This window comes from Odocoileus virginianus, chromosome 33, assembly GCF_023699985.2.
Source record: "Odocoileus virginianus isolate 20LAN1187 ecotype Illinois chromosome 33, Ovbor_1.2, whole genome shotgun sequence".
In the NCBI taxonomy this organism is placed as follows: domain Eukaryota; kingdom Metazoa; phylum Chordata; class Mammalia; order Artiodactyla; family Cervidae; genus Odocoileus; species Odocoileus virginianus.
This window is the reverse complement of record NC_069706.1, coordinates 369,130-382,387: the sequence shown is the minus strand read 5'-3', so window position 1 is coordinate 382,387 and position 13,258 is coordinate 369,130. Positions and strand designations below refer to the sequence as shown.

At 51.1% G+C, this 13,258-nt stretch overlaps 1 protein-coding gene and 1 long non-coding RNA gene across 3 annotated transcripts in view; one reads left to right on the top strand and one right to left on the bottom strand.

Annotated features, from left to right (window-relative positions):
* RAB11FIP3 (RAB11 family interacting protein 3) overlaps positions 1-4,933 on the bottom strand; it is a 58,591-nt gene extending 53,658 nt beyond the window's left edge. For both annotated transcript variants that reach the window (XM_070461048.1, XM_070461049.1), the window contains exon 1: positions 3,915-4,933. In XM_070461048.1, coding sequence (XP_070317149.1) covers positions 3,915-4,505 — 591 coding nt within the window. In that variant the 5' untranslated portion in view covers positions 4,506-4,933. The remainder of the gene's footprint in view (positions 1-3,914) is intronic.
* An 899-nt stretch (positions 4,934-5,832) lies between these two features.
* LOC139032839 (uncharacterized) lies at positions 5,833-13,128 on the top strand. Its single transcript, XR_011485466.1, has 3 exons — positions 5,833-8,899; positions 9,790-9,909; positions 12,768-13,128. It is a non-coding gene; the product is annotated as an uncharacterized lncRNA (long non-coding RNA).
* The last annotated feature ends 130 nt before the right edge of the window (positions 13,129-13,258 follow it).

Below are 13,258 nucleotides of genomic sequence, written 5' to 3'. Positions count from 1 at the left end.
TCTCTCCAATAGGATCTCAGTTGTGTACTTCTATCCAATTACGTGTGTATGTGTGCGTGCGCACAAAACAGTCTGGAAGGAAATGCACTAAAATGCTAATGGTGTTTTTCTCAGGCTAGTGGGATTGTCGGTCATTTTTTGGTTTGGATTTTATATCACTCTGTATTTTCCAGTTTTTAGAAACAATAGGCATGTGTTACTTTTATAACATAAAAAATTGTAAGACCCTAACAAAATTGCCTGTTCTCCAAGCACAGAAAGGAACATCATCTGCCTTTTAGCAATTCCTCCAACACACAGGGCCAGACACACACACCATCCGCTCCCACGTGCACCTGCTCACGCACACATGCTCATTCTCACACACACGCCAATCCAAGCCTAGGACTGCAAAGGACAGTGAAACAACCGAAAGGTGTGGCCAAACGTCCTCAGGGAGTTCCAAGCGCCCACCAGTGGAGGGCTGAAAAGGAATGAACAGCAGGGAGACGCCTGTGTGTGGACACCACCTCCAGCAGCCTCCTTACTGAGAAGCACAGGCAGGGCCCACAAGGTTACTGAAGGGCGTTCCTGCTCCAGCGGGCAGAGCTCTCTGGAAAGGACCCTAGACTGTTTAAATGCCCAAGTGAGCGCTATCCTGTGACAATAACCTTTACTATTATAATGAATTTCTTTGAAAGATAACACTGAAAGAAACCAATCGTCTCTCACAGTACTCTTATTTTACAGTACAGTTTATTTCACAATTTCTTCTTTATGATAAGTTGGTGATAACTACAAAAGCATCTGTCCTTCTTCATGAAAGGATCACGTCCACGAGGCATCTTCAGAGATGGTCGAGGCCTTAAAGATAAGCTCTTGCAACTTGACAACCAATGCCTGGGCACATCTGACTATAAATTCCTGGTCAAGAACACACAACCAGAAAGCGCCGCTGTAGTTCTTTCTCCTTTCAATTCCTGCCAACACTGTATTATATTACACCACACCTGATCTATCACCAGATGAGGTAATGAGAACCAAATACACCATGACATTGCTAAAGAGAGAGGGACACAAAAGCCGTCTGTATTATAAATGGGAACTACTTCTATTAAAAATTCAGATAATCCACTTAAATAATTCAAAACACTTCCTTCATAAACAGATTACAAAAAAGATACTGCTAGTGCTAGCTTTGACAATTTGACAATAATCAAGTTGCTATCACCAAGGACAGTAATGTGACCAGCCTAAGAGTCTCATGCACTCTGTATTTTGAAATCTCAAGGTAGAAAGTACAAATACTTATGCTCTTTATTGCTGTGTGTTCCTACAGTTTACAAAAATTATGAATGTTTTTAAAAGAATTATCTTCTAGAGATATACACTGAAATATTTATGGGTGACATGATATGTCAGGTATGTGCTTCAAAAGTAATCTAGGGGTGGGGAACAGGGAGTTTACAAGTGAACCAGGACTTTGGAAACTGAGCAATGGCTTGGGGGCAGGTAGAGGGTTTCACCAGGCTTCTCTCTATTCTTAGGTATGTCCAAGACTTTCCATTTTTAAAAATTAAAAATATTTATCGAGGTAGAATGCTTCACTTTTCTCTAAAATACTTCACTATCAAAGAATATTTCTTCTCTTTGCTCCTCTATAATGTATTCTGACACTAGACTTGGAAAAGGAAGTCTGAGTCATAACAAAAGCTAGCAAAGGTTACACACACACAAAAATCAGCCTTTCACTACCCTGTTAATTATCTGCTCCTAAACAAGAGCTGCCCTCCACCATCCCAGGAAGCTCATCCAAGTCCGGTACTCAGATCACATCCAACTCTGCTTCTTCCCCAGCAGTCCTGGGAGCAGACAGAAGGGGCAGTGCCACAGCAGACCTCCCTCACTTGCCCACTCCCACCAAGTCCTGAGTCATCCTGGACTCACCCCCAAACTCAAGATTCCACCAGGAGCTCCCAGAGCAAAGAATGTCAACTCAGTTCTACTCTGAATAATATTTAGAAAAAACTCAGCCCCAAATAGCAACCTAAAGTTTTTCCCACTGTGATCAATAAGAATGTCACAACAAAAGGTGGTTCCCAAATGAAAATGATTTTATGATAATCAATAAGATGAAACTTTGTGGGATTAAAGTTTAGGGCCACCAAACCTAAGAACCGGGAGCCATCTAAATGTCATGAGCAGAAGACCTAGTCCCTGTGTCAACACTTACAATCTGTGAGGCCTTGGAAAGTTACTTGACATTTATGGGCCCCCAGTTTCTCACCTGTGGGATGAATCTCTTCCATGTATGACTGCCTCAGAGAAAGGCTGATGACCCAGGGAAAACACAAATGAGCCTCCTATAAGCTATAAAGCACTGCATCAAAGTCAGAGTATGGTAAAGACAAATGTGCCAATTCCCTAACATGCTTGATGGGTGTGATGAAGAAGCGTGTGTTTAGAGAGAAGACACATTGTTCTACTGAAAAACAACTGAGGATGCCCAAGGTGCTCTCCAGCTGGCGGGCAACAAAGAAAAGCATCAAAACACCTGAACCACTGATCACAACCCATGAGAACCATACAGGACACTGTCCAGTGATCACAATCCAGGTTAATCTCTCTTATTAGACTTAGAAAGGGTCTAATGGGCACATCTCTCTCTCTGCCCATTAGACTAAGAGATGGGAGACCTGTCCTGGCAATGTCTTCAAACCAGAGCTACACAGAAGCGTCACACTGACCAAGAGGTCAACATTCAAGATACCATATGGACACGTTCAGACTGAAAACTCAACAAGGAGCCCTGAAGCAGGATGACCCAGTTCTTTACATGACTGCTCAATGGACACCATGAATACTCAAGGGGCACAGAGATCCTGTATAAAAGTTCTTAACGTTCTGGCAGACACCCTACATACCAGGGTGTCAATTTTACCTCTTAGCTTAAACATGCATATGTACCTCACATGTACCTGAACGCCCACTTCACATGTATGAATAGTATGAATATTCACATGTATGAAAAGTCAATTAAATACAAACACTAGCAGATTAGCCTTTGGAATATCTCATCACTGAACAATGTATTTAAAAGAACACCTAAAAAAAAAATTAACAATAAATAAATAAATAAATAAATAAAAGAACACCTGTCACCTGTGTGATGTCTATCCGGGTTAACAGCAGGACACACACAGCCACACTGTTGTCTCCACCTGAACTTCCATAAGCGCTGAGGGGGGGAAGGCCTGGACCTTGAAGCTCACTTTCTCCCAGAGCAGCGCTGCCCTGGCAGCGGCTCGGGACCCCCTGCCCTGTGCGTTCCCTCACCTGCCCAGCACCTCACCTGTCCTACAAGAGTGGAGGTGGACCTGATGGAGTTCTGTGGAGTCTGTATTCACCGCGGTGCTCTAGGGTTCATCCCTCTCCCTTGTGCACAGAAGGTAGGAAGTGAACGTTTTTAGCCTTCACTGTCTCCCAAATAACGAACCTACCTAGAACACAAGCCAACCACAGACAGTGAAGTAACTGCGCTCAAAATAGATTATTAATATGATCTTAAGCATCCAAGTGCAGCCTGGCCTTTGCAGACAGGAGTGAATTACTTCAGCCAAACCGAACTAGGGCTCTCAGTTGGGAGACCTGCTGGCACCTGTCCATCCGGGGGGCACTTCTATGCAGCAGAGAGGGGGCATGTCCCCAGGCCAGGAGCTACCCTCAATTTAGGAAAGATCCAGCTGTGTGGCTTGGGATGGCAGGGAAAGAAACTGACTCTCGGGAATAAAACCTCTTGAAATGGGGAAGATGTGCTTCAGCGAATTCAACCAGAGATTAGGGGAGAAGCGGTGAATCAGAAGAGAAGCGGGACCCCTGGCCTCCACTGCACTCCGCGACCAACGCGCGGGCCCGGCCTTCACGCGGCGAGTTACCTGCTCCGCCCCGTAGACGGTGGCGAACTGGACGAAGTCCTCGATGCGCACGAAGCCGTCCCCATCCCCGTCCAGGGCATCGAATACGGCTCGGAGGCGGGGGCTATCCTCCGGACACCCCGCAGGCTCGCTCGTGAGGGGGTGAGTCTGGCTAAAGTCAGAGGGCCCATCCGGGTCCCCGGGACCCAGTTCCAGGGCCGGATGGCCCATCTCTGGCGCCACGAAGGAGGGGAAGAAGTCGACCTCGCCCCTCAGGTGATGGCTGCGGCTGAAGTCCTGAGCGCGGACGGACGCGCTGTGCGCGGGGCCGTCACCCTCCGGCTCCATCGTCCAGGAAAAGAGCGGGCCGAGCTCCGGCAGCGCCAGGTCAGGGTCGGAGTCAGGGTCGGGGTCGGGGTCGGGCTCCCGGCCCACGTGCTGCGGCCGCCGCTCCCAACCCGGAGATCGCCCAGCATCCACGCCGGCCGCGGGGTCCTGCGGGCCGAGCCCCGGGCTCCGGACGGGGGCGGACAGCGCACCGGGCCCGCCAGGCTCCGGGTCGGGGCCCGGGCCGCCCGCGGGGGAGGCCGGCCGGCCCGGCTCCATCTTCATGGGCGCGCCCCCGGCCGCGGCGCGGGCCCCCGAAGCCAGTGGTGCTGCGGGCGGCAGACAAAGGCGCTCAGGGCGCGGCGGCGGGCGCGGGCATCCCCACGGCGGCGCGGGCGGGCGCGCGCGGGGCGCCCGGGCTGCTCCGGCTGGCTCTCGGGCCCTGCTCCGCCCTCGCCCATCTTCGCGCCGCGCCTCAGCTGTCCTCGGCCCGGCGGCGCGGCGGGCGCGGGCCCATGGCGGCGGCGGGCGGCCGAGGGAAGTCGAGGAGCAGGGCGGGCCGGGACTCTGAGGTGCGGGACGCCGTGGAGGGGACCCTGAGGAGAAGAGCCCCGAGGACGCGAATGAGAAGGATGACGCCGAGAAGGCGACTGAGGTACCGGAGCGCACGCCACCTCCCTCGCCCCGCTCTTCCCCGGCCTGACGTCAGCACGTCGCGCCGCCGGCTGGCCCCGCCCCTCGCCGACCAGGTATAAAGGCAGGCTCCGGCGCGGCAAGGCTGCCTGTGTCGCTCACCCTCGGGGTGGAGTCCCGGAGGCGAGAGTGCTCGGAGGCTGCGGACCCGGGCGTGACGTCACCGACCCACGCGCGGGGCGGATGGACTGAGTGCTGCCGGCGTAAAGCGCCCCCACAACACGCAATGAACGCGATCCTGAAGGGGCCGGGGACGTGCACGTGGCGCCCCCAACAGACGCCTGCTGCGCGGAGACTCCCCGCCTGAGTATGGAAGGGCCTTGGAAACGCGGTCTGTCCCTAGTGACCGAAGGAACGCGTGGGCACACACTGAGACCGTTTTTAAAATCTGCGACAAGTTTCCCCCCCAACACACAGGCTATCCAGTGTTCGTCGCCAGTGTACTGCCAGGCCTCCCAAGCGCTGCGGCGGCAGTCTTTGACAACTGACATCTGTTTCTCTAGATGTCACTGTCGTCAGTGGGGACACAGGGCGCCAGACAGCAGCACAGGCACGTTGCAGCAGGCATAAAAGTGGAGACATGCAGATGGGAGTCCGTAAGCTGCCAGGCCCCAGGCAAGGTGCATGTAGCATTACAGGCTCCATCTAGAGCCCGTAATAAGATGCGGGGGGAACGGACTGCCCCGGCTGTGTTCATAAACAGCTATGGCGAGAACCAAAGGAGACTGAGCCTGCTTCCAGGCGTACTGTGACGAGCGGTGTGTTGGTTTTTTTTTTTTTTTTTTTTTTTTTTTTTTTTTTAAATTTTTATTAGTTGGAGGCTAATTACTTTACATCATTACAGTAGTTTTTGTTATACATTGATATGAATTAGCCATGGATTTCATGTATTCCCCATCCCAGTCCCCCCTCCCGGTGTGTTGGTTAACTGAGTCATCTGCCATGACAAAATCCCAGGGCATGTGGCCCCAGTGTTTGTGAGGCTGGCATTGGGAAAAGAAGGGTAAAGGAATACCCCCAATCCAAAAACTATATTCTCAGTTTCTTATAAGAGCTCTATGCTTTCATGAGGAAGATACTGCACTCAAAAGAAAAAAAAAAATCACCTCCAGGGACTTCCCTGACGGTCAGGTGGTTAAAAATCCACCTGCCAACGCAGCGGACACGAGTTCAATCCCTGGTCCAAGAACTAAGATCACTCATGCCACAGAGCAGCTAAGCCCATGTGCTGCAACTACAGAGGCCAGTGCTCTGGAGCCCATGAACCGCAGTTGCTAAGTCCTGGAGCCACAGCTACTGAAGCCCACCCTCCCTAGCTGCTGCTGCTGCTGCTAAGTCACTTCAGTCATGTTCCACTCTGTGCGACCCCATGGACTGCAGCCTACCAGGCTCCTCTGTTCATGGGATTTTCCAGGCAAGAGTACTGGAGTGGGTTGCCATTGCCTTCTCTGACCCTCCCTAGAGCCCGTGCTCTGAAACAAGAGGAGTCATCGCAATGAACCCCAGGCACCGCAACTAGAGAGTAGCCCCTGCTCACCGCAGCTGGAGATAGCCTACATGCAACAATGCAGAGTCCATGCCTTGCAACAGAACTCAGCACAGCCAGGAAAAAAATTATCTCCAGTTTTGGTGAGAATTTGAAATTGGACTGATGCCTTTGGCCAAATACAGCTTTTAAAGGTACTTATAGTGATGTGTCAGCTTTTCTAAATAAGGATGTTAACATGGGGGAGGTGAAACCAAATGAGGCAAGGGCTGCACCCTCAAGGAAACAGCTCTCTTGCTGCTGTGCCAGTTTGTGAAAAATCTGCATTCCTTGGCTGGCCGATGTACCCAAACAGAAGCCCAGCATGGAGAACACGCACCTTCCTGCTTGGACCACTTCAAGAGACTCTGTCCCTGGAACATTAAATGTGACAAGTGCCTGGTCAGTCATTTGGACCTTCAGCATCCACGTAGATATTTTCCATCTCTAACGTTCAAGACAAAATGAACCAGCTCGAGGGAATCAGCCCCAGCTGCTGTTTTGACCTGCTCCTCCACGCCCACCCCATGCATATTTTAATTTAGCCATGTAACAGGTACACAGAAGGGGAAGGGTGAGGGTGGGGTGGGTGCAGCTCACATCTGTTGGCATTTAGGCCTGAGTGAGTGTCTGTGAAAACCTCCCTCTATGATTCCTTCTTTTTGAAAGGTACCTGGGATAAACACTTATCTTTTGGTACTCTCAAGCAAATGGGTCTCCTTAATCACGCTTCCCTGGTGACCTTTGACCTACGGAGAAAGATGGGAAAAAGAAGATCAGCAGGGTGACTCAGCAGATTCCTAGCACAGAACTGTTGACAGGGGAGCAGAGGGAAAGTAGGTCAGGAAGCCTCAGTGGAAGAATGCACAGGTCTCCCCTGGGGAAGGGCCTCTCCACTGCCTGGGTGAGAGCTGGCCACTGACCGCAGCAGGGTAGGGGGATGACAGGCAAGGCTAAATCTGATCACAAATATCTCTTATTTAATGCATATCTCAAAAAAAAAAAAAAAGAAACAAAAATTATAGTGGACATTACATATGTTTCCCCCATTTTTGCTAGTCTGATGAACTTAAAATGGCATCTCATCTTGTCTTATTTGAATTTAGCTGAAATGCTAGTGTGGTGGAGCATATGCTTGCTATGTTTACTCACCAACTAGGGTCTGTGAACTGCCCACTTGTAGCGCTTGCTTGTTTTTCTTTTGGGTTCTCTGACTTTTTCTTTAAGGAAATCTCTCATCAATTTTTGATACTGCAAATATCTTCTCCCTGCTTGTGGCCCCTTTGTGATCTCTGTTGGAGAAAATTAGACATAAATCTTTGATTTTTAGTAGTCAAACCCATTACTTTTATCCTTGGTGACTTTACTAATAATAAAGAAAAGATCTACTTTTCTATAGCTGGTGCCAGTTGTCTGTACAGAAACCTTACAACTAGATCCCAAACTGACATCACATACAAAAAATAATTAGAGAAATAAAAAATAATAATAATTAGAGAAATCAAAGACATAAAAGTGCAAAGTGAGGGAATCACCTGGCAGTCCAGTGGTCAGGACTTACCCTGCCAAGGGTGCAGGTTCAAACCCTGGTCAGGGAACTAAGATCCTGCTAGCCACAAGGTGTGGCCAGAAAAAAAGAAAGAAATAAATAAAAACTTTAAAAGCTTTAGAAGACTTTGAAAAATATCTTTATGATCTTGGAGCCGGAACGTTTCTTACATAAGAGTAAAAATTACAAACAAAGAGAATGATTTGAAGTTAAATACATTAAACTTTAAACTTCCCAAAAGTAAAGGAACACAAATCAGATTGAGCAGGGCTGGGGGAAAGGGAAATTAGTTGGAGTGAAGGAACTGTTTCATACCTTGATTGTAATGGTGGTTCTATAACTGAAATTGTTTATCAAAGTTCACAGAACTGTATACTATAAAGAATGAATTTTACTATATGTAAATTATACCTTAGTAACAATTAATTTTAAAAACTTCGCTTTCTGTTTGACGCAAGACACATCATAGATTGGTGTCTTAGTCTGCTCATGCTGCTATGACCAAATGCCATATACTGAGTGGTTAAAAAACACATTTAGGTTTCACAATTCTGCAGTATGAGAAGTCTGAGATCATGTTGCCAGTGTTAACCTAAAACAATTAAAAAACTGACTATTTTACCAGCAAAATGGGTTTATTCAGAAGCAGCAAAGATTTATAATTGGAGACATACAACTATGGCCAGCAAAGGTGAGGAACTGCTTTTATAGAGGAGAAGGGGGGATTGGAAGAGGCTGTTATGAACAAAGTGTCCATTGGAGGAAACTGGGAGTTCAGAGTGCAGTGGCTTTTCACTGGCTGAGTTGTGACAAGCTCTCATTGGCTGGACTGTTGCTGAACAAGAGAAATTGTTGCTTCCTGCTGCTGCGTAGTAAAACAGTGGCAGATATTGGGATCTGTGCTGTTGAGAGGTATGTGCCTGAAAGCGCCCCCTTCTGGGAGCCTGGCTCTATTTTCATGGAGCTCCAAGTCCAGGAGGAGCCATCCCAAGGTCAAGGGGAAGCATCTGAGGTGGCCAGGGGTGACCCCAGTGCCCCAGGGAGGCCTGGGGGTGGCCCTGGTGATGCCAGCAGGAAAGGGCAGAGGTCTGTTCGGGAGGAAGAAGGGACCTGCTGCAGACCTGAGATGGGGTCAGAGCAAGGGAGGAGCAGGGCCACCAAGCAGCCTGCCCTCGGGCACCCCAGGAAAGGGTTCTGACCTCGGCTGTGGGCCACGCCCCTGCCGCGTGTCCCACCTTCTCCCATAGAAGAGGCTGGCCTCGCCCTCCGGCCTGAGCCACCACCCTAGCTGGGTAACCTGGGGTGAGGGGCAGAGAGAGGCAAGGGGCCTTCCAGCTGGGGGAGAGGCTTTGCAGGCACCCGGCGTGTCTGTCCTCTTGATTGTGGTTCAGGGACGCAGACGGTCGGAGCTCACCAAACTCTGCTTGTCACTCGTGTGCAATCTGTCAAATGCTGATAATACCTCCATCAAGCTGCAAACAAAAACTGCTGGCCAGATATTTTCAATCTGTGATTTTGAAAACGACACAAGTATTTTGCATGGGGTAAGCACACCAAGAGCAGGGTCGACTTAGGTCTAGATCACACCCACCCTCCCCACGGCTCCTGCAGCCGGGGGCGCAGTCCACACTTGTGTTTACTGATATTTATTCGGGGGGGAAGGGTTTTTTTCTCACTTTCAAATTTAGTAAAGTACATTTCTTAGAGTAAAAATAGACCATGAGTTTGTAAGTCACAATTTATCTCCTCCTGAGGCAGCCAAGGTTTGGATGATTTCCTTAGCTTGACGTCTCACTCTGCAGTTCCTGTGACGACAGGCATCTCCAGTCCTTGTGGTGCCCACGTCCACACCCTCCGAGCCTCCCCTGCAGCCAGGATCCCAACCCGTGTCTGGGGAGGGGCGCCGAGGACCAGACTCAGAGGTTTGTACGCAGATCCAGGACTTCCTGTTTTAGCCTCAGGTCATGGTTTCCAGAGGTGAAGATCTGATTCTTAGCACTGTCCTCCCATGGGGTAAAAATTGTCCAAATTACACATGATGGTGGAAGAGTTGAAAGTTAACTCTGTAGATTTCTGACATTCCTTATTCCTTCTTCAGCAGACTTCTGTCAGTGCTGTCTTCGGCAAGATGCTCTGATGTACACATGCGATGAGGTGCCCCCCCAGATACTCCAAAATTTGGAGATAAAGTTATCCTCTGGGACTTCAATTAATGAACTTCATGCCCTGTCCATAGGGTCGCAGAGTCTGGCACGACTGAAGCAACTTAGCACATACTGATGACGTGTCACCTAGGAAATGATGCAAGTCAATCAGTGAATAAGTGACTAAAGAGTTTGAAAAGCATCTGTTTGCTGACAGGGTAAAGTAGGTCTGATCCCAGAGACCTGAACCAGAATGCAGCGGTAAATATGAAATCCAGGGAAGGAGCTGGTTCCCCAAGACACCTAGGACAGAAGAGTCAAGTCGGATAGAGAAGTGAGCAGGGAGCCTCTGCCGTCTCCGGCTGGGTCTCAGCTTTTGCCAGCAAGGGTACCCAAGGCTCATGCAGTCACACACACACATACACACTCAGCACGCTAGTCTGCACATTGGTCTCTAGTGAATGTGTCTGGTGTGAGTCAGGATCCACATGGGACGCCTGCTCACATGCATGTTCTAGAAGTGTTGGGAGCTGCCAGGTTCACATGATGCAATCAACTCTGTGTGTGTGTGTGTGTGTGTGTGTGTGTGTGTGTGTGTTAGTTGCTCAATCATGTCCGACTCTTTTTCAATCCCACGGACTGTAGCCGCCAGGCTTCTCTGTCCATGGAATTCTCCAGGCAAAAATACTGCAGTGGAAAAAAAAAAATATTGCAGTGGGTAGTCATTCCCTTCTCTAGGGGATCTTCCCTACCCAGGGATCAAATCCAGGTCTCCTATATTGCAGGTGGATTCTTTACTAGCTGAGCCCCAAGGGAAGCCTGAAATCAACCCTTGGCCTCCTTTATTGAGCAAGAGCCAGACCCTGACCCAAACTGGGACCCGTGTCTGACCAAAGGAATGCTGTCCCCCTCTCTGCAGGGGGCTGGATCACAGCTTGCACACAGGGAGTCTGACAAAGAGCAGATGGGCAGCGAGGGGGGGGGGGTTCACAGGGCAGGTGGAGGTGGGAGAAGGAAGACCTCAATCCCCAGCTTCATCCCCAAGCTCCAGAGCATCCCACCCCTGGAGTCTGGGAAGGTCCCAGGATCTCCTGCTGCTTCCCCTCTAGCATCCAACAGAGACTGGCCCAAGTGCCCAGAGGGAAATGCCCGAGGGTGCCCACACCCTCTCCGCAGCCTAAGAAGCCCCCACCCCAGAGGGCCCCTCTGCCGTGCCCAAGAGGGCACAGCTGCCCGGCTGCAGCATGCCTGGGCCTCAGGGCTGAGCCTGGGGCGAGCAGGACGCCTGCCTGGACACGCAGCCCCGGGTGAGGGCTTGACCACTGCAAGGTGAGCTGGATCTGACCACAGGAGAACCCTGCCCAGGGCTCAGTGTCTCTCCCTGCGTCACTCAGTGAGGCCACGTCTCTGGCTGAGAGGAAATTCAGGAGGGCCAGTCGTGCTCATGCTGGCCCCCAGCCAGGGCACCGGGCAAAGGGCTCAGTGTGCACGGTGGGTGGACAGCATCCTGTGCGGTCAGCTTCAGCCTCTCAAGTCTCCTCCTGCATCAGGCGGCCTGGTCCCGGCCGGTGGGCCACCAGAGACCAGTGGGGAGGACGCCACCCAGGGACCCAGAGCCAGCACTGCACAGTCTCCAGTCCTTTCGAGGTGACCCAAGACAAAACACGGGCAAGCCAGTGTGTTACCAGGTTACCACGGCAACAGGAGGAGTGGGCTGGGAAACTCCCCGAGACTATGCTTATTTAAGGCAATTTTGAGGTTCCCTGTGCGATGCCTTGGGAACCTTGGGGACACCCCACATGACTCCATACAAGGGTGAACAAGTTGGGGTCATTCATATATTCACTCAACAGAGTGTGCAGCGTGGAGCAGGGGCTGGAAGGCTGAACCCCGGCGGTGGGCAGCCTCTGCCATGGCTTGATGTTTTTATGTACGGTGCTGAGAAGACAGGATACAGGCTCACCCCACAGCAGGGGGACTCAGAGTGGGCGGGGCCTATAAACCAGCCTCCGCAGCTGAGGTTCATGCATGAAAAATGAGCCTTCATTTCAGTGAATCTTTCTAAGAGAATTTTAGAGATTGTTAAAGAAGAAGGGGACAACCTAGTTCTCTGCCAATTGCCACCGAGCTCAAGCGCCATTGCTGGGTCCCGTGTTGGCCAGTCACCACGTGCACCTGGCCCTCCTTGCCAGCCCGTCCAGAGCCCAGCCAGCAAGTGACCAAGTGACAGGTGCCAGGCATGCCTGTGATCGAGCACCCCGCAGCCATCCTAGACCTGCGGGACGACAGCCAGGGCTGGTGGACTAATGGAACAGCGAGGTCGATTTCTTCAACTTTTCAAGTCAGGGATTTTTAAAAGTTATTTAGCAGTTTATTTCTGGCTGCACTGGGTCTTCATTGCTGCGTGTGGGCTTTCTCTAGTTGCAACATGCAGGCTTCTCGTTGTGGCGGCTTCTCTTGGTGCAGAGCACGGGCTCTAGGGCGAGCCAGCTTCAGTAGTTGCAGCACATGGGGCTCAGTTGCCCGCCAGTGTGTGGGATCTTCCTGGACCAGGGACTGAACCTGTGTTCCTGCACTGGCAGGTAGATTCTTAACCACTGGACCCCAGGACAGTCTGTGAGGCCAATTTCTTACAGGTGAGCTGACCACCACATGCAGATGATGAAGACTGGGGGACAGACTTCACGGTGTGTGCAACTTTGTGTCCACTGGACGGGGCCGATGGATGCCCAGGTGGCTGGTCACCTGGTATTTCTGGAAGAGAGTTGCATTGATTCAGTACCTGGACGACCTGCCCTCAGCAGTGGCAGCACAGGAAGCGCAAGTCCCTCAGCCTCTGCCCTGGACCGTCAAGTCCCTGGTGCTTGGGCCTTCAGGCTCAGACTGAATCACACCATCTGCTTTCCCGAGGCTTCAGCTCGCAGTCGGCAGATCATGGGACTTCTCAGCCCCCACAGTCACATGAGCCAGTCCCTATAATAAATCTCCTCCTGTGGATCTATATATATCCCGCTGGCTGCCTTTCTCCGGAGCACCCTGACTAGCAGTAATGAGAGGCTCACTCTCACTCTCGGAACCGCCTGCCACTCTCTTTCGTCCTCCAGGAGCTGAGCCGCCCCGCCCCACA